At 44.0% G+C, this 26,857-nt stretch overlaps 2 protein-coding genes across 9 annotated transcripts in view; one reads left to right on the top strand and one right to left on the bottom strand.

Moving 5' to 3' along the window:
• KMT2E (lysine methyltransferase 2E (inactive)) overlaps nucleotides 1–7,870 on the top strand; it is a 55,920-nt gene extending 48,050 nt beyond the window's left edge. For 3 of the 4 annotated variants that reach the window (XM_054632424.2, XM_054632425.2, XM_077179109.1), the window contains 5 exons: nucleotides 2,199–2,500; nucleotides 4,220–4,308; nucleotides 4,410–4,523; nucleotides 4,680–4,771; nucleotides 5,597–7,870. In XM_054632424.2, coding sequence (XP_054488399.2) covers nucleotides 2,199–2,500; nucleotides 4,220–4,308; nucleotides 4,410–4,523; nucleotides 4,680–4,771; nucleotides 5,597–7,111 — 2,112 coding nt within the window. In that variant the 3' untranslated portion in view covers nucleotides 7,112–7,870. The remainder of the gene's footprint in view (nucleotides 1–2,198; nucleotides 2,501–4,219; nucleotides 4,309–4,409; nucleotides 4,524–4,679; nucleotides 4,772–5,596) is intronic. The other variant, XM_077179108.1, reaches the window with a different exon arrangement.
• Nucleotides 7,871–9,520: 1,650 nt separating this feature from the next.
• SRPK2 (SRSF protein kinase 2) overlaps nucleotides 9,521–26,857 on the bottom strand; it is a 129,344-nt gene continuing 112,007 nt past the window's right edge. For 3 of the 5 annotated variants that reach the window (XM_054631798.2, XM_077179113.1, XM_077179112.1), the window contains 4 exons: nucleotides 18,779–18,848; nucleotides 17,970–18,062; nucleotides 17,445–17,537; nucleotides 9,521–11,195 (listed from right to left, as the gene is read on the bottom strand). In XM_054631798.2, coding sequence (XP_054487773.1) covers nucleotides 11,011–11,195; nucleotides 17,445–17,537; nucleotides 17,970–18,062; nucleotides 18,779–18,848 — 441 coding nt within the window. In that variant the 3' untranslated portion in view covers nucleotides 9,521–11,010. The remainder of the gene's footprint in view (nucleotides 11,196–17,444; nucleotides 17,538–17,969; nucleotides 18,063–18,778; nucleotides 18,849–26,857) is intronic. The other 2 variants (XM_077179114.1, XM_077179115.1) reach the window with 2 other exon arrangements.

Here is a 26,857-nt window from a genome sequence, read left to right as displayed (position 1 = left end):
GAAGAATGACAAAGATGAAAGGCAGTGGTCTCCAGTGTACCAGTTTGCCTGTTCTGCCTCATCACAGACTCTAGTAATCTTTCTTGTTTGAAAGGTGTGATTTATTTTCTTTACAGAAGTAGTGGTGAGGAGGGTGGGGTTTTCTGCATGTGTACATGCCTGCACAATGGGGTTTGGGGTTTTTTGGTCACACTGCAGCCCCTTGTATATTCCTGCTGCTCTGGGGCATCCTGCATTGAGGAGTCTTCCTTCAGTAGTTCTTCATCAGAACTGGATTTTTGTTTACTTGCTTCAAGCTGAGACATAAATGGAGCAATATTGTAGGAGCTCTGATCTCACCTGGTCACGGCCCAGAGAATTTGATAGATTGTGTGTGTGTTACTGCAGCCCTGCTATTTTGGCAAACTGGAAAAGAAAACATAAGCCAAAATTCCTGTAACTTGACAGTCTTCTTTTTCTGAAGGCTAAATTAGGCTTCACAAATCCCAGCAGCACTTAGTACTTCAGTGACCCTCCCCAAGTCCCTTGCTGGCAAGGGTTGTTCCAGGTTACTGCTGAGAGCTTACACTACTCTAATCCTCCACTAAAGAAAGGTGTGGCTGCCCCCTGACACCCCCAATCCCAAGATTCTTGTCTAAAAGGCTCAGTTTGAAGAAACAGCTGGAGCAAATTGCATCTGTACCCCTGAAAGAGAAGGGGGTTTAGGATTTCTGAGGACACACAAAAATTTGAAACCTTAGACAGTATAAAAAAAGAGGAGGTGGGCTAGATCCCACCTAAGGTGAAAGGTGAGGATTCAGGAATTTTGTAGGAGATTCATAAAACCTTTTCCCTAGAGTCATGTAAGATGGCAATATCCTTAGGTAGGTCTTTGTAGGATGTTTTTGCATATTTCTGTTTTTTTGTGGACATCTGCTCCTCTTTTCTCTTACTATTGCACAAGTCCTTTATCAACACAGACCTGTACATTGTGCCACACTACATGGGTTTCTTAACATTTAAGCTTTCTTTAAAGCAGTATTCTTTAGGGGGTCCCTGTTACATGATGTGGAAATAATACAAAATTGTTTGAGATCAGTTCTTAACCTGAACTTTTTTATGCAAAATCAGGTATTTTTCACTGTTTTTACCCTGACATATGGATGGGTCTCTAATAGATCTGTTTGAAAGCAAACAAACAAAACCCCTTAGGACTGGAAACAGCTGCAGCTTTGGTTTTTCTCTCTGTTTAGAAATGGACGTCCAGTTTTATTGAGGATTAAGCCAGTTAAACATTAATTTTTTTCATTATTGCACTTTAGTTTGTTGGTTCGGATGCTGTATGGGTTCAGAGCAGGATGTTGATAATTAGAAGAAAATCTGTAGCCATTAAATGTAATTTTTACCAAACTAGTGTAGTTACTGAATAAAGTAGGCCTGAAGGTCAATATTTTAGCTTTGTAATTCAAATCCTGAAGATTCATGGTGAAAACATTTGAGCCTGTATTTTTTTCACTGAAGGCAATTTACTAATCACCAAAACTGGTTTCTCTTACATGGAACTTTGGTGTAGTGATTGTATATACATAATACATGAAATAGGAACCATGTGTCATTATTTTTAGTAAGAGTTAGCTTAAAAATATGTTCTTAATCAGCCTGTCTTAAAGGGCAGTAAAGACAAATTCAAAATAAATGGAAAAGTAAGTTGCAAATTCTGCATGTTAAAAGGCATGAAGAGCTTAGTGAATCCCTTGATATATGAACACAAGGGTAGTGGGTTCTCATGCAAGGGAGTCAGTCTGAGACCTGGATGTGACATCTCTTGAAATTGGCTTTACTAGATCAGTGTAATAGTAAAATTCTGCAGTTCAGGAGAAACCATAGAGTCCTTTGTAACTACAGCCAACAGAATTACTTCAGCAGGGGACCTTTTGCTGACCTGTGTCATCTGCTTCTTCTCTGAGGCAGAACACATAATGCTTCTCTTGGCAGAAGCATTTTTTAATACCACTTTTACAGTTGGTAGTAGCTCAGTACTCTGTAAATTCCACTGCAGCTGTGGTGAAATATCTTCAATTAATTTCTGTCCTTTTTTTTTAACCAGTTACATGGTACATATTACTGAAATATATAGTTCATTTAATAGAAACTGTGAGAAAGAAAATGGGTAAAACTTCCTTTCTAATATTTGTTTGTGGGTTGTTTTTTCTCCTTAGGTGTCCTTGTTAGAATACCGTAAGAGGCAGCGTGAAGCTCGAAAAAGTGGCTCAAAGACAGACAGCTTCCCCCTGGTTACTGTATCTCCTCATGCTGCTGGTGCAGGAAATACAAGTAGTAATAATGGTGCTAGTGATGGCTATAACAACAGTGGTGAAAACGGGGAGCAAACTGAAAACACCGCAAGCCTGCCTTTACCACTGCCAACTACTGTTTATAATGCAGCTCCAGAAGACACTGGCAACAACTGTGCAGTTAAGGAGTCTTCCTCCAGTGAGAAGAGTGAACCAGAAGTTCAGTGGTAAGCCACAACACAACAGGATTTAAGTTTAATTTGGAAGAATTATTTATATGAATCTAAGTCTTTGGTATTTGAAATCTGTTTTTCATTAAGACTGCTGTTGCAGGTTACTGACTGGAAGCTCTTCTTCCAGCTTAGTGAAGAGTTGTCTTACCTTTTATCTCAGAAATACAGCAGACACTTGATAGTGATTAGATTACATGAAGAATTACTCACAAGACATTTAATAAATTATTTTAATTTATCTTGTAATGGCAAAATAGGCATTGGTTTGAGCATGTGTGTCCTTGTATTTCCACTGCTTTGTCTGTGAGATAAAGAGAATTTTTCCTGTTAAATCTCAAAGCCTTTCCAAATGTACTGTAGGGCATAAGGTGCAACAGGAGAAAAATCTGCTCATTAGCAAAGGCTTCTGGAAGACCTCAGGAGGTCTGGTTTTCAGTCATGGCTGGAAGGTGTGTGGGATGTTTGCTGTTGTGTAATTGCCCTGTGCATGGCTGAGTGCAGCCTGGCCAGCAGCTCTTGCTCAGGTGGGAGCATGTGGTGACACAGCATTGTTGGTGTTTGCTCAGTGGTGCCCTTGTTTGCAGACCATATGGGCAGTGTGTGCAACGCCAAATACTCCAAACAATCCCAGATCCTGAGGAGAGGTGGAGTGTGGATGGGGAGAAGATAGAGGGACTTCAGTCTGTGTAAAACACTGCACAGATTTTTCACTGAGTTTTGGTAGCTTTAAAATAGATGGTCAACTGTGGTGACACTGTCTCCAAAACATTAGTAATGCAAAATAAATCCTGCTGATGTTCTCCATACTGTAGTGATGGTGTAACTGTAATGAGGATGAACCATGGGCTTAGGAGTTGGACATCCTTCTACTCAGATGCTCCCACTATTCCAGAAAAGAAGATTTTGTAAAGCCAGTTGAACAGGAGAGCATAAGTGAAGTCTTCAGTGTTTCAGTGAAAAGTGGCTGTTAAGTTCACTGTGCAGAAGCTACTGCCCTAAATTGTGGAAACAGGCTAAACAGGAAGAATTTATTACTTAGATTTTGCAGTAACCCTGCAGAGCAGCACCAAGGCTTATTCCAGTGCAGCAGTATTGTACAGTGATGCCATACATCCTTGCCAGACAGGAAAATGGTTTTGTGGAGCACTGTCACTTACAATGTTCTTGGTCAGGTTGTGATTGGAGATGTAATGGATTATAAGAGAGATGTGACTGTCACTGCATACCCGTTGTCTGGCAATTGAAGTTTAGAAGCTTAAACAGAGATTTGTAGTGGTAAGTGATTCACAGCTGTGTCTGCTATTAAAGAGCAGATTCTTAACAACAAACTAACAAGATGACTACTTCCACTCCTGGACAAAGATAGTTTTCTGCAAATTGAGACTATGAACCAGTAACTGTGACCTTTATTTTTTTTTAACTTTTCAGTTGTTTAGACAAAGAAAAACCCACAGATCTGCAGATACTTCCTTAATAAGAGGAAATGCCAGTTTTTTAATGTAACATGGTTGCAGGAAATTACTGTATTTAAAGTGGGAGAAAATAGATACAAACCACTTAAGTAATAATATTCCTTATGCACAACCAGTTATTTGGTTGTTACATGCAGCCAACACTGTAGACTTTCTCTGACTTGGTATTTGCATATACCTTGTCCTAAATTGGGACCATGGGAGTACATCCTCTTAAATTTAAAATGGCCTTCTCTTGCAGGACTGCATCAACCTCTGTGGAACAAGTGAGAGAACGAAGTTATCAGAGAGCTTTACTTCTCAGTGATCATAGGAAAGACAAGGACAGTGGTGAGTTGATTTATTGTTTTGAAGATACATCAGTCTAACCAGTTCCCCTGTGGTAATCTGTAATGATTCTAATACTGTGTTTGGGTCTGCTTCATCTGTAGGGGGAGAATCACCTTGTAGGCCATGCTCACCGTCTCATGTTCAGTCTCCATCTCATTCAAATCTCATTTCCCAGTTGCAGCTTAAGGCCCCTTCTTTCACTGAAATTACGGAAGGTCAGTAAGCAGATGACCTTGTATGACACTTGAGATATTCAATGGTCTAACAACAGCTTTAATAGTTCTTTTAAAGTCAAATATAAAGTGCTTAGTGATTTCTGCAAAAGATTTGATTTTCCCACTTTGACATTTATGTCTGCTTTATTTCTGTAGAACCTGATTCTGAAAATCCAGAGCCAACTTCTGAATGTCCGTCCCCAGATACTTCACAAAGGACTTGTAAGAGTCCATCAAAAGCAAGCAAGGTAATGCACAATATGCATAGGAATAGCTCCATCCATCTCTGATTTACCTTTAAAAATGTTAATTGTAGGATTTACTACTTTGGTCACATACACGTGTTCATCTGTCTGTGCAGTAATTTAACATAGGTCGATATTTGCAAGAATACTTGTCCGTATACACTAAAAAGTGGATTTATATGTTGTCCTTTCAGTAGGTGTACATGTTTATGGATGAGAGAAGAGATTGTATCTGTGCTGTTCTGAGGTGTGAATGCTGAAGAACTGGCACTCAGAACCGACAGCAGTGATGTGGCTTACCCTTAACAGGAGGTTGCTCTTGCTCTGCAAGGGTTTGGCATTGTTTGGCAGTCTGATAATAGGGAGAAGGATGTTGAGTAGTGAAGTGATTGAGGTTGTCATATTTAGTCTGGTTGCTTGTCTGTTGCACTACCCCAGCTTTAAAACATGAAATCACTCTAAAAATTGCTTTACTCCTGTAAGTGGTCTTCTCTGGAATTACTTCTTTCAGATTCAGAAATCTAAAACTTTTAACAAAGAATAGATTCAGACTTTGACCCAATGGATCATATTTCTGTTACACCTTTAAAATAAACTTTAGTAGTCTTTGACTTTGAAGAATTATTGATACATACTTGATAAAAATAGTACCTTCTCAAGCTTACTCTGTTACTGATGTTTTTCTCACACCAAATACATATACTGCACCTCAGCACTTCCTCTCACAATCTGGGGAGGAGAGTGTTCTGAGATGTTCTTTTTTGTTCATTGCATCCATGGTTGAGTATTTCAAACACTGAGCACTGACTGTCTTTCTTTCCATTCCAGCCCTCTTCACCGAGTCCTGTAGTTTCAGCACAGCCACTTGGGAAAACACCCACAAAACCAGATTCGCACTGGGAAACTGCAGCTACTGCACCTGAGACTGAAAGTGTGAATCATCCCAAACCTGAGCTGCAGCAGAAACAGCTGACAAACAACGTCCAAGCACTTTCAAAAACTCATCCATCTCAGTCACATCTGCGCAGCTCTGCTGAGCAACTTTCACATTCACAGAAGTTGCCTTCCGCACCTTTGAAGCTGCATTGCCCCCCTTCGCCTCACGTAGAAAACCCCCCCAAGTCCTCCACCCCTCACGCGCCTGTGCAGCACGGTTACCTTTCACCAAAGCCTCACTCACAGCAGCTGGGATCTCCTTACAGACCTCATCACCCACAGTCACCTCAAGTTGGAACGCCCCAGAGGGAAACACACAGGAACTTCTACCCGGCGGCGCCCACCCTCCAGCCCAGTAACCAGGCGCAGGCTAGCGGCCCCCTCTTCACTCAGACATCATCAGGACAATCTTCAGCTTCCTACAGCCAGTTTAACCAACAAAATCTGAACAGCAATGCGCCGCCTCCCCCACCCCCTCCACCCCCTTCTTCCACTTACTATCAAAGCCAGCAGCCCTCTGGAAACTTCCAGAGCTACAGCCAGCTGAAGGGCAGCCTACCCCAACAGACTGTGTTTTCATCTGGACCAAATCAAGCACTTCCTGGCACTGCGGGTCAGCAAACGGTGCCGGCCCACCACGTAGCTGCAGGGCATTTTTTGTCCTCTCAGAACCCCAGTATTCATCACCAGGCATCGGCATCTGCTGCTCCTCCTCCTCCTCCACCACCACCTGCTCCAGGACCCCACCTTGTCCAGCAGCAAAGTACTCATCAGCAGCACTCTGTAGCACATGTTGTCGGTCCAGTTCATGCCATGGCAGTGGCTCCTGGATCGCACATTCATTCTCAAGCTGCTGGTCACCATTTGCCACCGCCACCTCCACCACCAGGTCCTCTCCCCCACCACCAACCTCCCCATCCTTCGACGGGACACCAAGGTTTGCAAGCACAACACCAGCACGTTGTAAACTCAGCACCGCCTCCCCCGCCGCCCCCTCCCTCCAGCGTTATGGGCTCGGGGCACCACCCCTCATCAGCACAAGGGTTACACCACCCCTCTCATCAAGGACCCCCCCATTTCCCTTCCAATGCTCACACGAGCGTCTCCTCCTATTCCTCTCAAGCCCCACATCACACAACGTTAGGACCTGGACCTCAACATCAGCCTGCTGGCACAGGACCTCATTGCCCACTCCCTGGTCAGGGTCCTCACATCCAACCTCAAGGACCAAACAGTATTGCAACACCTACTGCTTCCGGCTTCTGCCCTCACCCCGGCTCCGTGAGCCTCCCCCACGGAGTGCAGGGGCAGCAGCAGGCCTCCCCCGTGCCAGGACAGATCCCCATTCACAGAGCACAGGTGCCACCCACCTTCCAGAACAATTACCATGGGTCAGGGTGGCATTAAAACAGATCCCTTTAGTTATAAACATTTTTAAAATGTTCTGTAATATAAACTGTGTATATTTAATATGTACCTATTCAAGGTACTTTTTAAAGCTTGTACATGATACTTTGTATAAAAGCAAACACCAGTGCTCTTCCATTGTATCCTTTCCATTTTTTGCTTTTTAAAATTCCTGAAAACGTGCTGTTAAGCCAGTATTAGGTATTTCTTTTTATTTTGTAAGTGGACATTCCAGCTGTTTTTTCTGGCAGTAGGTTTGATGCTGCATAATGTTTAAAATTTTATTGTTGCAGTTAAATTCATTTAGTGAAAGTTTTCTATATTACTTTTATACATATGTAATTAAATAAGTACACAGGCTAAGTGATGGCACTAACAATTTTTTTTTCCATTTTCTGTCAACAGTTTTTTGTGTGCATAGAGATAGGAAACAATGCAATACAGATTTTTATAGTTTTGGTGTGGACATGGCTTTTTGTTTCATCAGTTATTTGCAGAAATTGTAATTTAATGTATAGACTGTTTCTAATGTCTCGGACGAGTGCTGTAAATACTGTATTTCTTTCGCTTGTAAAGTTGCTTAAAGCTTCTTTCATTTGATATAGTATTGTATATAATAAGTCTTTTGCAAAAAAAAGTGTGATCTTTGTGAAAGTAGTACAGTATATGATCTTTAATTTTTTTTTAATATACTGTCACATTGCAGCACTGGTTGGGCATTTTAATTCATGTTAATAAATCACAATTATGTCAGTTTTACCTACTTGTCCAGAAAGGGTGCTATATCAGCAGGAAAGTGGCCTTAATCTCTGATCCCCCCTGCTCCTTGTCAGGCTCTTCACTTCTCTGGAGTTTCCAGCTGTGGCTTCACTGCTGTAGCACAGACAGATAGGGAACAGCCTGGAGGAGGGGGATTCTTTCCCCTGCTCCGTTCAGAGGTTGAGGAATAATCACCTGAGCACAGCAGAGTCCTGGGTCAGTTTACCAAGAGGGTCAGCAGGGGCACTGATGGGCATTTTTATGCTAGAGGTGACATTGGTCACAGAGCAGGGAAGCAGTGTCTGCTGCAGGACCCTCCTGTTGGGAGGAGCTGTGTAGCAGTTTGGGGTTTTCCTAATGGCAGTGATCTATTCCTGCTGCTGCAAGTGGCACTAAGATGGTGCTGTTGTGCTCCTCAGTGCAGTCACTCTGTCATGGGTGAGGCTGTCCTTCCATCTCAGCAGGAGCTGCTCTCAGTGCTCCTCACACAGCAGGAGGTGCTCAATGGCTCCACCTCAGAGCAGAGAGCAGAACCCGTGTGTGAGGAATGCTGAAATGGCACAGGAGGGGAAGTGGCTGCTCCTACCCACTAAAAAAAGGGCTAAGTCTTTTTAACATGTAAAAAAGGGGCCACCTTAAATTCTAATTTGCTTCTAACTACAGAAGAATCTTGCTAGTTAAAATCATACACTAGAAATGCTTTCCTGAACACCTGCTGGCTCTGCAGCACACACACTGGAGTTCACATTTTACGCTAGCACGTGTAGTGCAGGACAGGATAAGCCCATCAAAAACAGAAAAAAGCCCAATGCACCCTCTGTGCAGTTCACAGACACTGATTCTGATGTGCATCATCCTGTCTAGCCCAGCATCCACATCTAGTTGCCTCTCTTCCATACCTCCAGCAACAAAATCATTTCAAACACAAGAGAACATTAAATACCCACCGTACTTGGCAAGGTCTGAGTGCAGTACAGGGAGCTGCTGCACTGGGGAGCACAACAGGACAAGGCCTGGGCAGGGCTCCCAGTGCTGCTGCAGCACCAAGGCCGGGCAGAGGCAGAGCTGTGCCAGCCTTGGGCTGCCCCTGGCACTTCATCCCAGTGCCAGCATTTTCTGTCTAGTCAGGAACGCATTTGTGACCAGGCACTAGAGAGCTGGGCTGGGTGTGAAGCTGAATGTAATTTTTACCTCCATTGTGGCATCGTCCTTCTGAGCAGCGTTGTCCTTGCAGCCACTAAGAGCAGTTCCAGGATGAGGGTGAAGGGACTCGCTCCTGAAACCCAACTGCTGCAGGGGCCTCAGCCCTGGGCAAGAGAGTTTCTCATTGCGGTGCCTTGGCAGTCTCTGGAGGAGTGGCTGCCCCAGCTCGGGACAGGACAATCGTTCCCTTGTTTACAGGACACAGCTGGTAGGAAAGACGCTTTTTTTTTGGTCACATTTCACCCAGCAAACCACTCCCACCCACAGCCCCTCCTGCCACAGGGCCTGTGGGGCTGTTCTGACCAACACCAGGTGATGTGTTCCATAAATGAACATGGGAAGCTCCTTTCTCTGGCCAGGACAGGCCAGCCCCCACCTCCCACCCCTCCAGCACCCCCACAGCTGAGTCGTGGCTAGGCAAAGATTCCAATGACCAGCAACACTGTCTGAAAAAACAAAACACTTTAATTAGACAACTGCAAGCACCTCAAACAACTGGTTATTGTTACAGCATGGGGCTATCTTCTCACAATCTAGTTATTGCAAAGGCATGTGAATAAATTTTATATGGACAAAGTCAAGAAAAAAGTGGCACTGTAGTTACATGAAGATCAGGAGTAAGCTTACATTCATCCCACTGACTTCTAAAAGAGGCCCAAACACACCTCCGTACTGTACATTCTAAAATCTGTATTGCCTATAAGCTTCAGCCTATGCAGCTTTTTTTCCTAGGAAACACATAATTGTTGCGTGCAACTTACAATGGGCAGTCGTATGTCTACGGATGGGAAAGAATAAAGCTAGTGCAATTTGTTTTAGAAACATGTAAAGCTATGAATGGAATGAGCATGATCTTGCTTCTTGGATTATTTTACCCACTGCACTGTAAATATCTGCAGCTATATCCTTCCTTAACTGATGCCAAGCACACACTTTTATTATAAAAGATCAGTAATTCTACACAGAGAGTGGTTCTCATGCTCTACTTTTAATTTTTTTTCTTTTTCTTAAGGTATAGTACAACTTACAGTGCTTATAAAAAGGCAACACCATATGGTACCATGTCTTCACTATCACATTGTAAGGGAAATTGCTATTTTTCTTTTCTTAAAAGCACTTAAAATAGGCAAAAGTTCTAAAAGGGAGTGCTAAATGATAATGCATACTTTATTAGAAAGAAGTCTAGCCTTCCTTTAAAGTGCCGTTTGGGGAATGAAATCCTGTAAACCAGAGCCACTTTGTTTAAAACCCAATGAACAGGAACTGCTACAGAATAGAAAGTTTACACAATTCCTTAAAGCAGTTTAAAGTCCACTACATGCAATTGGTTTGCTATAAAGCTCTCTAAAACTTAGTCGCTTTACTCTGAAATTGAGTCCCCAGTCCCATATTTAAATGGAAATAAACATTTACAGGGTGCATTTACATACACTATAATACAAGAATGACATCCCTTTGCCAGAAGATAAAATTGTACAATTCCTTGCCGTAACTCAGTTCTGACTTGATAAATTTCTTACACTCGTAAATTATATAATATGCATCAGCTAAAATATTTTTTTTTTTCATAAATAGTTACAAAACTTGCCAAAACACATGGGGGGAAGTTTCTTTTGTTCAAAAATCTGACATCTGAATGTCACACAACACAAGAAACAATGCTTAAAGACACGTTAAGTGTTTTCTGAAGAAAGTGGGTGAGTAAACTACTAGCTGAGGACAAAAAGACTACCCTTCCCCAAGAACACAGTGCACAAAAAGCAAAATGTCAAACAGTACCTCAAGCAAAATAAAGGTCTGAGGATTGAAGCCAGCTCACGTGTGATCCTGCTAAAGATTTTGTGACAGTCACCATTTAGGTCCAACGCATTGGGAAGTGGTTGCTGGCTTTTTTTTTTTTTTTTTTTTTTTTTTTTTTAAACAGCTGGAAGATTCTGCTAAGAATTCAGCCACGGATGCCTAAGGCATTCTCCAGCTGAAGCACGTTTCTCTGGGACCATTTCTAGCATAGGGATCAGGAAATCTGTAAACTGTGCAGCATCTTCATGAGGCCAACCATACTTCTCCACAAGCACATCAAAAAGACTCCAAGGTTTCAACTTGGTAATGTGTCGGAGTTCTCCTGCAAACAGAAATATTGATGGCATTAGAAAAACATCCTTTTTTACTTGTGTCAGTGACTAATCCCTGTTTTGTTTCTCTCCCACTCTGCATTCACAGCACCTGGCCCGGGCTGGCAATCGCTGTTTAGGAAGGGCAGCGCACACCGAGCTTGCTCGAGGTCCTCACAGGAGATGGGGATGTTCCATGTCCAAGCCAAATACTCTTCCTACAGCCATCAGCACGATACACCTGGACTCCAGTGATGCCTCCTGCTGACTTCACTCTGTGCACACAGGCACTCATCCACACTCATGCTCCCACCATGGCCAAGCCACACTGCAGACCTCTCCTCCTTAATCAGCCAAGGAACCCAAATTTCACAGAATCTGCTCCAATCCCAAGATGAGAGGTCTCAGAAACACAGGTCCTTGCCTCACCACATGGCATTTGCCAGCAATGCAGCAGAGCACTGATTCATTCCTAACCAAGGCAAGCAGAGGTTTGGTGCTGCAGAGATTCTGCTCCATCTCCCAGGCAAACACCCCAGGAAGGCTGGTCTGAGTCTCTCCTGAGGGAAGCACCTGCTGCTGCCCAGGTCTCTTTCAACCAACCACCAACAAAAATGGTGGCAGCAGCTGCAGGACTGGAGTTCCCCCAAGAGGGGCGACTTTGCCAACCTGGCAAGGTGTCCCAGACCAAAACAAAGGAGGTGAGAACTGTTCTGCCATTCAAACCAGCAACACTACCCAGGTCTGTCCATGGGTCAACCAGCATGATGGGAAAACTCCTCATGTTCCTGCTCCTCCAGTGTGTAGGAATGAGGCCCAAAGCCATGAGATGTGCCATGAGGTACGTGGTGAAGGGATTACTGTGGGCATGAGCAGCTGCCAGGCCAAATGACCCTCACTGCTGCCATCAGGACACTGAGCTGTCACCTTGCACTAGACCCACAGCCTCTGCAGTCCAGGCTCTCAATATCCCTCATTTACACGTGGTGTGGCTGCCCCCTCACCATTCAGGATGGCAGTAACAGGGACTTTCACTACAGTCACACCTCCACTTCTCCCAAAAGTGTAAATCTGACATGGGACATCCTCCTTGGATGGAGGATGAGAACAGGACCTCACCTTGCAGACAGGTCAATGGGCTTGCTCCTCTCTCCTCCCCAAGCAGGGCCATCTCTTTGGTAACATCTGCCTTCTGACTGTGTCAGACCACAGCCAGGAACACCTGTGTGTAGAGTACTTACACTTTGTAGATCCAGTGCATTTATCACCAACAATCTAATGAATCTATGGCCTCTTGCTGCAACAAACTACTGCAGCTAGCCATGAATCTGTGTATGTGGAAGTTCTTAGTGAATGTGACCAGACTTAAGAGTGCCTGATCTGTTCTGATCAGTAATTAAACCCTGCCACACCCAGCCCCTCTGATCTCGGGACCAGCTGAAACACAAGGGCAGTTTTCTGCCAAATTTCTATACTCATAATACAACCCATCTTGAGCATGTGTATAAGCCAGACAGGCTCCACTGGACACTGCAGAAAGCACTTGAGAGACCCCTGTGGTGCTTCTGCACTCAGCAGAGTGCTGGGGTCTCATCCAACACTGGAGGCTTCACAAGCTCACTTCACCACCTGGGGTGGGGCACCCAGGGCACACTGCCTGTGAGCCAAGTGGTTTGTCAGTGTGGTGTTTGTCCCTGGCTGTAACCTACTGCCCATAAAATGCCATCTGACACCAGCTCACAGGCCAGAGCTCCTGCACATCCCTGTGGCAAGGGAGGCTCCAGGGCAGGAGAAGTAACCCAAGTCCATCTGACTGCCCCAGGGGCTGAACACCTCAGTGCAATGGATTAAAAGCCCCAGAGGCTCAGCAGGCCCTGTTTCTGCTGCCTCAGCCCTCAGCAGCAGGTCCTAGGCAGAGTGCAGTGCCTGAAAAAGCAGCTCTCCAGCTGCTGTCACAAAGTGCCCACAGGAGCAAGAGTGCAAACAATCCATCACCCACAAACTGCAGAAGAGTCCTGCTAGAAACAGCAGCTCACAGTGTGCTGCCTGCAGGGAGGAACAGCAGCAGAGGCCATGTTCTGGTTTGTGTGTGAACACTCATAGTGCAGGCAGGCCCCACCAGCACCCACAGACACAGAAGGCTCTGCTTTGGGCCCACAGCTGCTCCACACAACAGGAAGCACAGCACACTGGGAGCAGCATCTTCATTTCCAGGCTCACTCTCAGTCCTTTAAATCTTTGTGCAACCCTGGAACTTTACTGCTGAACATCTTACCTTTTGGAAGGTTTCCAAAAGAGAGCATTGGTGACTGCTTACAAGAACAGGTAGTATATTATGTAACAGGAATGCATGAAGTCAAATTACTGCCCAGAAGTGATAGAAAAATGACTTGTTACTGACTGCAAGCAAAAAATTACTAGAAAAATCATGTCCATGGTTTCTGCAGCTCCCAGCATTCATTGCAAGGGCTGCTGTAATCATGTGCCAAATAAGGATCAGCTCTGAGGGAGGGTGGGTGTGTGTTCCCATCCAGCCCTGTCTTCATCTTTGCACTCACATTTTGTCATTTCCAGCATCTTTCCCCTCTCAGATCTGGTAAGGTAAGATTGCACAATGAGGCTCCTGTGCCACTGTGGAAGGCTCTGCTGTTTGAGTACTCCTCATTTGTGACTGCCCATGCTAAGGCCAGCACAGTGTCAGCAGTTTTGCTGCTGAGGAATAAACACTTTTAGCACTATGGCTGAAGTTTTCCACAAGAAATTCCATGCAGATTGTAAAAGCACTTAAGAAGACAAGATTCAGTAAAAATAATCTGCGTGGGGGCCACACCTAAACTAATGCTTCAGTTTTCAGTAAGGATCATGATGCTAACTATAGAAACAAAATAGGGTAAGTAAAAGACAATTAACACCACTTAAGTGGACACCAAGTCTTAGAAATAATTTTCATGTGAGTCCTTCTCATTTCCATCTAAAGTGTGAGAAGAGCACAGGAAATGGAGGTGTCTGCCAACTCATATTTCCACCTAGTTCAAGGTGTTTGTACCATGTAGCCGGAGGAGAGCAAGGCTGTGCCTATATTTAAGGGAGAAATTTAAAAAGCACAAGCCCCACCAGTCTGACACCATCTGTATTCAGGGCATTAGCATGAATTTTCAAAGTGCTAAAAATGTAATACTGAGAGCTTCCTCAGAGAAGCTCTTTATTTGGATTTTTGATAGTGAAGCACATAGGAGATAATCTGCAGAGGACAACAGAGTTGCCAGAGCTGTAAAACTCCTGTTATCAAAGCAGAGGCAGCAATGACCCCTCTGAAAAAGGAAATGTTAAGCCAGAAGGAAATTACTAAAAAAAAGTCTCTGAAGGACCAGGAGAGAAAAATGCTATTTAAAGCTGTCTCTGCTGACCATAATACAAAAAAAATCCAGAGCCAGTCTATAAAATTTGTCAAAGACAAATTTAAGATGTGTCACCAGGCAAGAGGAGGATGGATTATGGAACAGTAAGCCATGGATGAGGTGAAGAACTGGGGAAGCAACAATGGGATATAATGGGATATAATCTGCTGCTACACATCCATGGCACGATCCCAAGAACCAGTTCCAGGACTGGTGGTGCAGTGGTGGAAGTGAGGAGCGTGCAGGGAGCTCTGCCTCCCTTCCAGGACATCACAGTGAGTGCTTCTCATGGCTCAGCTTCCAAAGGGCAAAGCCAGCACCTGGCAGCATCTTGCACAGGTTTAGCTCACAAGGAAACAGGACTAGCAAATACCAGAAGAAAAACAGAAGGGACCATGGTCTAGGAATAACAAAAGGATTTTATGTTTTAATGCCAAAACATATTAATAATTCTTACAGTCAAAACAACTTCCATGAAGACACTGAAGAAAAGGACTCCCTGGAGTCCTTTACTGGGCTCAGTCAAAATGAGACTCTATAAAAATATGTGAGCATTTGTGTTATAGTATAAGAAGTAACTTAAAAATGCTTTTCCTCTTTTAAATGCATCTTCCAATTTGAATGTCTAAAACTGCTTCAGGCAATTACTGAGAAAGGACTTGATCCTCTAAACTCTAAGTTATGGCACCTTTCTTTTTGTGCCTGGGACTTCAGTAGCACAACTCAGATGCTTAAAGCATCTCTCTGAGGTCACACTTGCTCATGGACAGGAGCAAAACTCAAACTAATTTTCATTCAAGACTGATGTTTTTGTAACAGGAGCTCAAACCAAGATTTCTAAGCCCACCTTTAGACCACAGTGAGAAATTCTCCCAAGAGCCTCAGGCCTGTACCACGAGGCTTCTGATCTCCAGTGCTCAAGCCACAAGCAGATGAGTACAAAATGCAGCAGCTTGCTGGTGAACTCTGCAGCCTCCCTCTCACACCCTGCCAGCCCACCACACACAAATCCCAGCTGGGGACAGCAGAGGCTGGCAGCCCTGGCATGGCCAGGGAAAAGGAAAAGGGTGCCTGATGCAAAGATGCTCAAGGAAGCAGGACACTTGGCACCTCCTGTATTGTTCCACAAAACATGTCAGCTTCCCTAGTCTGCAACAGCAGAATCACTGTTGGCTATGATCTGAAAAAGCAGCTTGGTTTGTTACTCCTTTGCCTTGCATTTGAGATTCTCTGGTTTTAGCAGAAACAGGTGGGATCCAAAGCAAACTTGCACTTTTGTGTGGTTGGTGAACCAAGCCTTTAATCCTACCTTAAGTCCCACCCTGAGGATGTAAGAGGCACCCCCAGTGCCTCTGAGGAATGTCACTGATGCTCAGGCCCTGGATGACAACAGTGACACTCTGCAGTTGAAGATGCTCATGGAAGCACCAGAGCCTCTCCACATCATGGGAATTTTACAAACTGCCCTCTCCTGTGCACTGCCAACACTGCAGTTACTGAGTAGCTGCTAGGTCATTTTACAGCTCTGTCACATCATGAGAAAATGCCAACCTGTCTGCTGTAAGGTGGAAAGTAGGAATGTGAGATACATTCCAGCAGCTGCAACCCCTGACTGGAGGTGCTGCAGGGAATCTTGTGCCCAGCCCTTACTGCTTGGTACATTTCCAGACCTGTGGGCCTGAGTTTGCACATCTCAGTTACCAGGAGATTGTTTGAAGCCCACTGACACAGGCCCCCTCTCTCTGCCAGAGGGGGCAGCCAGCTCCTGAAGCTCATCACTGCCTGCTGTGCAGGGAACCACTTGTTTTAAAGCCATCCTCTGCAAATTTCACTGCCTTTCCCCCAGCTCTTACATGGTGAGTGCTGGCAGACAGCAGGTCTGCCTTCAGCTTATCCACTGACTTCCTGATTATGTAAACCTCACTCCACACTCAGAAGCCCCATCAGCCTCCCCCAAAGGGCAGCTGCTCCCTCCTCGATCATCACTGCTGCCCTTCTCTGCACTGCAATGGCATTGGCAGCCTCCTTAAGGACATGGAGGCACAGGGAGCCCCTGCTGCATCAGGAATATCCAGCACAGAGCAGGAGGGAGGGTCAATCACTGCTGGGAGGGCATGGGAGGGTGAACCACTGATGGTGTTCAGCCCCACAACCCCGAGCTCCAGAGCTGCCAGCTCAGCCCTCGGACACCAACACCTCACTGCAGCTGCTGGGCAGGGCAATCCCCAGCTCTGTCAGCAGCAAAGTGCCCTCCCCAGCTGTGCTGAGAGCCATGGATGCTCCTGACAGACCCTGTCCCTGCACACAGCACAGGCTGTCTCATAAGCGAGGGGATGAACACCTGGGGCATCACCACATCCCCCACGAGTCAAACCCTGCCTTTAAGAGCAGCCTGGGCCAAGTTCCATTGGCTCTGCCTGCTCCCTGGGTGTGACAGCAGCCACACTCAGCTCAGTGCCCACTGCCCAGGTACTCCCTCCCTGCCTCTGCCATTCCTCACCAGTAGCACCTCCTGGACACCATTAGCTGGATCCAAAGCTGCTGGCAGATGAGTTTTCACCACGCTAGAAGCCATGCATCACTTGAGTCCTCACACTTACAGGAACATTAGACAACAGATTCACACAGACACTTGTTAACATCCACACTCTGCTGAGTACATCCCCAAATGAATTTGAAATGAAATCCTGAAATGAACACCTCAAATTGGGGCTTTTCCCAGAAAGCCAAGTTTACATCACAGATCTTCTTTAGTAAGTGCTCTCCATTTAAATGGATCTATTTCTTCAGTACCCGTAAATGAACATATTCTCCTTTTGGATAGTATTATGCTTTAAATTAGTGTTGCATAAATACCGTTACCTTTTTTGGTGAAAAACTCCTTGGAATATTTCCCCAACATAGCGTATTTTCGAGGGATTTTTCCCAGCAGTTCAATGATCAATGCTATGTGGTCTGCATTGGAGAACATTGCCAGCAAAACAGAAACATACAACAGTTTAATCAGTACATTGCATGCACACACTAACACTGGCCCGGTACAGACAGAAATAGATTGATCCTGGTAAAAAACACTCGTGTGCACACTGCTCACTCAGTGGCTACTTTGGAAAGATGCTTTCAGCAAAACTTCCTTCTCAAAACAATGAGTGGCAGCTGCCACAAACAAGTTTTGCCATGTAATTTAAAATGTACCAATAGTTATTTTTCAGAACATTTGGGTAAAAAACAAAAATTGTCAGACCTTCATGGGAATTTTGCTTTTCCAAATGGAAAATTTTGTTGTGTGATTTCAGGAAATGCTCCTTGCTGGGACATGACAGAACCAGCAACAGCAATTCCACTTCTGTCTGCATCACGGCACCTTTCAAAAAGAAGAGGTACTACCTCTGCGATTGAAGAATTCCCGAGAATATTTTCCAGATAGAGCAAAGTGCCTTGGGATATTGCCTAGCAGCTCTATGATGTGTGCTATGTGGTCTATGAGGGAGAGAAAAAAAGGATACGGGAGTGGAAGGGGCAGGGAAAGGATGGGATAAAAAAGAAGAGGAAAGAAACTGGAATTAGTAAAAAATCAGAAATAGTTTCAAATCAACAATGTTTGCAGCAAATCCATGCAGAGGTTTCCAGGATCAGCAGAGCTCTGGCATCATTAGTAGCATTTAGGAACAATGAATGATGCCCACATTACCACTGCAAAGAGCATTTACAAGCAAACAAGCATGAAAATGGACAGGTATACAGATGGAAGCAGGAGTTAACTCTGATTTAAAAAAAAATAATTAGTAATTGCCTAATACAAATAAAAATACACAATGTAAACATTATTCCAGTGTCACTCTTGTAAAGAGAATAATAGAATAAAGTTCAAATTTGTCGTTTCTTTTCTAAACTAAAATGTTGTTATTTTCAATCAGGTTTCCACACATATGCAATCTTACAAGAAGGGTAGTTTAATTCCTTCAGGCAGTTGTTAAGTAGATGAATATCTGCAGAAGGCAGTTTTTGCCTACCCACTGCTAGTGGTGGAACTTAAAACTAAAAAGAAAAAAAATCATATTTATACTCTGAAAACAATGTGTATGAACAGTTCTACTCAAATACAAAACTTAAACCCCATTGTAAGCTCACTGGAAATTTAAGAGAAGGTGTATAAAATACGAAGAAACTCTTACAATACCTCAAAAGAGTCATACCTTCATCCCTGGAATAGTCTTCACCAGAGTGTGGCTCAAACAAGTAATCTCCAGTCGCCAGCTCAAACGCCTACAACGCAACAGACACAGTCAGGGCTGCTGCAGAAATAACGCCTTCCATCGAGAGGTGTCAGCACAACATCACAGCCATCTCAGAAACCACAGGGAGTTCACACTCAAAGCTCCAGCCTATGACTGGATCTGAGACTGAGGAGCAGCCACTTACCTGGGGACATCATTCCTGCAGAGCAGCAGCAGCAGCACCAACCCAGGCTCTGCTGAGAGCCCCACGTCCAGCCCCACATCCAGCCCCATGAGGGCCTGGGGCTGGAGCGTGCCCACCCCCAGGCACTGCTGCCCATGCAGGTGGGATGAAGGAAGGAGTCACACAGGGCTGGAGTGCAGCCCCTGGGGAGCCCTGGCAGTGCTGCCACGCTCAGAGCAGCTCCCGAGGGTCTGACAGTGCTGCACTGAGCCAGCCTTAAACACAGCCTCACCCACTCATGTGCAGTGTGGAGGCTGTGTCAACTACCTGAACACATCAGGTATTTCAAAATATAGTAATAATATATATAGATAATGCAATATAATATATACAATAAGAGCTACACATGTATCTGATGGGTATTTACCTGTCAGGTTGCATGCTGGAGGCTGAACTAAAAAAGTCTGAATCACAAATAAAATCCATCTATGACTATAATTAATCACTTGAATTAGCTTCTTGGATGACTCTAAATCTGAAAGAGGTTTTTGAAATACTTCAATGGTGGGAGTAAATGGTGAGATAGATCCTGATGGGGAATCCACAACAGACACCAGGACATCAGATCCCCTCAGGGCAGGCAGTGCTTCCATGGGATGCTAGCCCTGTGTTAGGTGAGGGCAAAACTGATTTTCTCTGGATGGGTGTAATGAATATGAAAAGCTGCAAAGCTCTGAAGCACCTATGAGAGCCCCTACCTGTGCACAGACATGGATTCATCTGGGCTAATTTGTTAAACTAGTCTCTTTCAGCTCTGGCTCACCAATTGCCCAGGCAGCCACAGGAATCTAATTCCTTCCAGGTGGTTTACACATCAAACTATTTTCCATGTCCAAGACATGGGAAAACAACTGATCCAGAAAAGTATTCCAAAAATGAGGCAGAGCTTCCTAGCACAATGCTAGGATGGGATTCCACTCCATTAGAACATTTACTACAAAATACTTGTCTCCTGAAAATAGACACTTTTCTGTTCCAATCCACAAACTGGAGTTGTTAAATCACCTGTAAATTTAGCCTATTTATGAGCACTTGGCTTCTTCAAGCTGTGAACTGCAGTGTCATCCAAGTGGGCTACAGCCAACATAACTCACTGCAATCACACACAGCAGCCAAGAAAACAAGAACACCCCTTGCTGACATTTCTGCTGATCCTATGAACAGGCCTTTAACTTCTAAAGTTACTACCACTAATAAACAGTCATTCACTATGTTTATTAGCTCAGGATTGACAGTTTGCATTTTACAGCTGAAAAAAACTGGAATGACTTCATAAAATACCGGGTTTCTAAACTGAAATAAATGTTAAGAGCAGCCAGAAGTGATCACTGGGATAGATCTCTGAACACACCACAGAGAACACTGTTATTCTCCTGAGATGAGACAGAGAAGACCCAAGTGTCCTCTCTGTATCTCATGGCAATGTATTTATTCATAGGGAGAGCTGGACCAGCTTTCCCAGGAGAGCACACAGCAATGGGGCTGATTCCCAAGGACATTGAGGAACTCCCTGCTATGACACACAGATCCCTGGAGAAGAATGGAAATGTAGCTGAATTTAGCCACAAGGGTAGATTACACAAGAATTTAGTTTCTGTCCATAAAATGAAGTATTAATAGCTCGATGCGTCTGTGTGGGACTAAAAAGATTAAACTGAAAAACTGTGAAAACTGTTTATAGAGAAGCACAAGAGGTAAGCATGCTGCTGTGATATTCTGAATTTCAGATCAGTTTGTGTACTGCAAGAGCTGAAAATTCCCATAGATTTGGGATATTTTCTTTGTATACCACCTTCTCACTGAACAAAAACTACAGCTTTTGAAAATGACAATGATGCTTCTCTTTTCCTTTTTGTACAGTTCTGACTGCATGCCCAGGATGGGCTGGGGTCACAGCACTACACACATTTCATTTTCTGACTCTCCCTAAAGGACTCTAAGAACAAAACCACTTCTGACTCAGATGCACACAAGGACAGCCCAGAGGCAGGTGCTGTGGTATTTGCACTGATGGCTCTTAGCATCCATGGAAGACAATGTCTCACAGGTTCATCTGTGGCAACCTGGCAGTATGCTCCCAGCTCCTTTCAGGACAGACTGGCTACACAGGGCAAGATAAATGAAATTAATTTGTCCTCATATAAAAAAGAATAAAACCCAGACCAGTGTTTTTATCAAAAAGAATCAGTGCTAAAGATACATTAATAAACACATAAAGAGCTTTAAGAAAGACAATCCCATGTCTGGATTGTATCAGAGTTTTCTGCTCTTTAAAGCACTCTCCAAAGGGGTGGTGCACTGGAAAGCCCAGGCTGTTATGGAGTAGGAGCCATGCAAGAGCAGATCTCTGCTGCTGCAGACTGAGAGCCACAGCTCTCGCTGTGCAAGCACTGCTGCTCCGGGCTGCCTGGGCATCCTCAGCACTTACACACACTTTACACCCACCTGGAGGCACAGACAACCCCAGACCCCACAAGGGAGGTCACTGACACTCTGTGATGACACAAGGAGCCCCCGAGGGCAGCACAGTGACCACGGGTCTGCTCTCCCAGCTGTGACCAGTCTGGGGCACCAGTGTGAGAGTGACCCTCAAGTCCCAGTGTGGGAAGGTCAGGGAGGACCTGAGGCATTCCAGGGGCTGAGCAGAGGAGGCAGGAGGGGAGGCTGGCAGGGCTGGCTTTGCTCAGGTGGGAGAAGGGATTTAATTGCTGCACTCCACTGCCTGAGGGCAACAGTGGAGAAGAAAAAAGTTCAACTCTCCCCAGTGAAAGGACAACACAGGCAGCAAGATGGGAAATTCCAATCAAACACGAGGTAAAAAAATTCTTTGGTGAGACTGCCTGAGTACTGGGTCAAGCTGCTCAGAAAGGCTGTGGAAATGCCATTGTTACAGGTACATCCTGGGGTATGTACCCCTCAACTGGACATGGCTCTGAGTGACCTCATCTACCTTTGACAACAATCCTTGTTCAAGAAGGAGGCAGATACCAGGGATCACTTTAAACCTAAATTTGTCTATAATTTCCATGATGCTACAAACACAGACTATATTTACTTACTTTCCCTTTGAAAGTAATAACTTCTAAAAACAAGCTTCTTGACAGAAACTCCAACATTAAAATACCATGATTTTTTTACTTAATGTTGACATTTACCTCAAGATAAGTCAGCATTTCACTTATTATATGGAGATAAAAAATTAGATACATCACACTCAACATATGGCACAGAAGCCCAAGGCAACCATCCATCTTTACTGGGTGTTCTGGCAATTTCTACTTACCACTTTCCTAAGGTTCTCACAGAAAACCAGTCTAGACTGCTTTTCTCCATCTGCAGATGGTGAACCTTTCACAGAAATGGTTACACTGCTGTTTTATAGGCTCTGAAGAGGCTCTATTTCTTTCCTGCCACACGATTGTGTGTGAACCTAGCACAGCACAGAACTGGTGGCATCACCACATAATGGACCCATATCTAAACACACAATTGGAAATAGCTACATTTTCACTGTGTGACAGCTGTGCACTCAATCTGGTGATTGAAAAATGGATGCATGCCTAGGGAAAGCTCTCTGGGAGAGGACTGGAAGAACAATTCACTTGGACTGCATCAGCCTGCCTGAATTGAAGCCCCAGCTGAAAAAGAACAACAAGCTATAGGCCAGAATTATTATTTTGACAGATGAGATGCAGCTCTTGGCCAGAGCTTCTCCTACCCAGCTGAAATGAAGAGATGTGAATGTGAAGACTGTAACTGCTTTAAAAACAGGCTTGGTTTTAAGAACACTGTTCGACAGTGGGAGCATGGAAAGAAGATCAGAAAGTTTTCTGAGATACACACACCAGCTGACAGCTTGTCCTCCCATGGACATCTCCCCCTGAAGAGCCAGGCAGGGGGAAGAGTATGAAAGGCATTTTGCATGGTTAGTGCTTGGTAAGAAAGGCCAAATATACAAACCAGAGACTTGCATGGGATGCTTGCAAAGGAAACAGGATCACTTTATTTGCTGTACTCTGATCTTGGAATCATGCATATTGAGTGGCTGTTTTGGAAAGTCAGCTCCTCTGGGAAATCATTTTCTTTTGAGTGTTTCAGGTTGTCCACCCACCACCTTCAGAAAGGGTGTACAGCGAGTAATAACAGCATTCTGTACTGTATCTGCCTACTGAAAAATACGTGCATAGCAACTTCAGCTTTTGCTCCCCTCGAAACCACATCTCTGATTTTCAATTTTTCCTCAAAATACTGCTTCTGTGCAGACTGAGGCTTGTCATCACACCTTTGGTATGTGCCACTCACACATACTGACATGATGATACTCATGATCCCATGGAGACATGATCATTTTTTCCCTGCTTACAACAGTGAAGAGTAGTTAAGGACAGTTCCCTCTCCACTCTACATTGGAGAACAGCACACAAAGAAATAAACTGGGGGCACAAGCCTGCAAGGCACCCACAAGCACTAACATGTAGGTTTAATTTTAACAAAACTCAGGATATCCTGTTCATTCTCCATTCTGTTCCTCTGAGTTCTCTCACATGAACAGAAATGCCCACAAATAAACCCACAGAGCTGTAAACTTGCCTGCCTTGTAGTAGCACGTCCTTTGTTTTGAAAGCTCTTTGTCTGTCCCCTTTCCATCACACCTCACAGTGTTTTCTTTCATCATCTGTCTTCTCTTTGGGTAGATAAAATACCAAGTACAATTTTCACCTTCTCTGACTTCCTGCTGATCTCTGGCTGTCATCTGTTTGCTAGGTCTTATTACAAAGAGAGGATATTGCAGGAATCACAACCCTCCACAAAAGACACCTCAGAAAAGCGTTAAAAACTTAAAAAGCCTTGTTCATGTCCCAGCCTGTGACACAGTCACCTCTTCCCAGCAGCTCAAACCAAATGCAATGAACAAGTGAGATGATGAGATTCATCACTTCAGGTGCTTTTCCTGTCCCCAATCCAAGGAGACTGGAACAAGGAAAAGCAGTGGAATCATGGTGCTTGCAGTCATTTCCAGAAGCAATACAAAAGGATGCTGTCTGCCAGTATAGCCCCCTTATCTTGCCAGGATTTCTTGGCAGCAGCAGTGGAGTCCTGTGTTCTGTGTTTTCTGGGATTTAGGAAATGCTAAATCACTCAAGAGTCTGTTCAGTTGCTGCTCTAAAGAAAGCAACCTGCTCAATACTGGTAATGTGGAAATTCAAACCAATACAACTAAATCATCAAGAATGTTTTCAATCCTGTCAAAGGTACTGCTGCCTCCAAATCTATTCTCTTTTTTGGGTGAAAATGAGAGATATATGTCCCTGCTGGCAGAATTTAATTAGGGCTTAGTACAGGAAGGGAACATCTTCTAGAATTTAGTAAATGTGGAGAGATTCCTAGTGTGTAGTTCTCCATGAGAGCAGCTGAGTATTCCACATAAACAGGCCACAATGTTAAAAGAAAAATAAAAGGGCACTGTACAATTTCCTTAACCAAACTTATGTGGGTCCACCAAATGACAGCAACAATCATTCTAACCAAGATCACCAAAGTCTAGAGAAAAAAATGTTAAGTTACACTTTGTAGAATTCTTTGCCAAGCACTGAGCAAGCAAACAACTCCACTGAGGTCTGGAAAAGCCCACTGACATCCAACCTCTTCCACAGCACTTCATGCATGCACTGCACTGATATCAGCCTCCAAAGATATGCATCATCCTCCTTCTTCCCTTCCTTCCTTCGTTTTTTTCTGAGCAACTCTGCAACTCAAGATCACCTGAGCAGAGAATTGGTACTGGTCTGAGGATATTCACACTCATCCTTTAAACCTTAAAGGATGATTAAAAGAAGTTTGGGGCACAAAAACTGGGCCATGCCAAACTCTAAAATTAGAAGATTCAGCTCACAGGTTGCTGGCTTACAATGCTGCTTATTCACTGACATAACACCAAGAAACAGCACTGCAAGACTATTAGCACTGAGTTATTTTGCCCTCTTTTGCTGTTAGGGTAGAGCCCTTACATGGCTCTGATTACAAACACTCCCAGCACAATCACAATCCTGATTAGAAACTGGCTAGTCCCATACTAAAGTCAATACAAATAAATCAGGACTTTTCCTTCCTGGAAGCTGCCTCAAAACCATCACACTCCTGGTTAGACAAAGCCATCCCAAACTAAGTGAGGCCAGGTAAGGAATGCTCTCCATTCAGACACAATATACCATGCTCCAGAGATTCATAAGGGGATGTTCTGGAGGTTGCTGTGCACAAGATGCTTTGCATGCTCAGGGCCTGTTTATCAGAGGCCTTGTTTAAACACCTCATCTTCATCCTTATTATTAAAGACTGTGTAAAATGCACTGGCAAAAAGTATGATGGAAAAAGACATTCTACTGCTGCTGAGATAAAAAACAATCTTCTGTGCTTAACACACTTCATGCCATAAATACAAGCCCATACAAGAACCAGCAGCTGGGCTACTCATGGTCAGTGCTACCCTCAGTGAGCAAGATTATTTCATTAGCAAGCAAAATGCAGTGAAAACTTTAGGCTCAAATGGAGATCTATAAAGCACAAGACCAAGTTAAGACCCCAGGTGAATCCTGGAACCAAGCATTACAAGTCATCCTTCATATAATCCAGGACACAAAGATTTGAGTTTTATATGCACACAAATCTGTGACACAGAAACCCTACAAACACTAAGTTCCAAGAAAGGCCTTTTTTTGCCATTTTTTAAATGGAGATGTGAGCTAGAATATGTGACACAGTAGTGGATACAAAATACATGGAGAAAATCCTCTACTTTGCCAGCTAAGCAGTGTTCATGTGTGCTTGGTGCTGTCACATTAGGTAAAGTATGGATGGATGGAAAAGTAATGGAAATACTGCTGGACCAGTCATTTTGCACAGCAGTGCTTCCAAAATGTCCCTAATGACTCAGGACTTGCACAAGCAAAGTTGCCTCTGCTCTCCTTTGGGAGTCCTGGACATCAAGGCTAACAGGGTATCTAAGCTGTATTTTGGCTGAAAATAAACACCACCTGCTCCAGCAGACAATCCCTTTGCAAACACAGTAAACATGGAACAGAGGGAATTAAATATGAAACAAGAGCAAGATAATCTAGAAGGGCATTTTCTGAATCAAATCCAGGTACAACAAGGAAACCAAACTTGAGAAAGCAAGTAGAGGCATTAAAACACTTTGGCACTTCACAGTCCTTGACTGCCTTAGGGATTGGAGAGGTTCACATCATAATTTCCAAAGACAGCCTAAATAAATTTGGGAGTTTGCAGTTCCACATCAGGAATGCTTTCCTGGCTGTTAATCTCTATTACAAGTCCTCTGCAGAAAGAGGTATTAAGGCCTCCAAGGCAATCCCTACCTCAGAGCTGTTTTCCATCTGATAGAGGATCAGCATCCCCAATGCTCTGACCCATTTTTTCAGCCACACAGCAATGCAAACAGATCCTAGGTTTTTTTAAATGATGAATTTTTCTACGAGCTTGAGAGGCTGCTCTCTATTTTTTACACAACTATACCATGATGACAATTGTATTCAACAATTGTATGTAAGTGTTGTAATGTTCTAAAATGTCTACTGCATTTCTTAAGGGCAAAAACCTAAAGACTGTGACAGAAGACAGAATTACAGCACTTCTGCCTCAAATGCTTTACTATCTGCAAGGCTTACATAACAAAAAAGCAGAAGTACATTTTTCTCTTTAAAATAATGAAATTTCATACATAATTGTGAATCTGAGCTAAGGTACCTCCAGTGGCAGTGATGCTTTAGGCCTTTTTCTTTTCCTGAGTTTGAAGAAAG

Source organism: Agelaius phoeniceus, chromosome 5, assembly GCF_051311805.1.
Source record: "Agelaius phoeniceus isolate bAgePho1 chromosome 5, bAgePho1.hap1, whole genome shotgun sequence".
Classification (NCBI taxonomy): domain Eukaryota; kingdom Metazoa; phylum Chordata; class Aves; order Passeriformes; family Icteridae; genus Agelaius; species Agelaius phoeniceus.
This window is presented reverse-complemented; position numbering and strand designations above follow the sequence as displayed.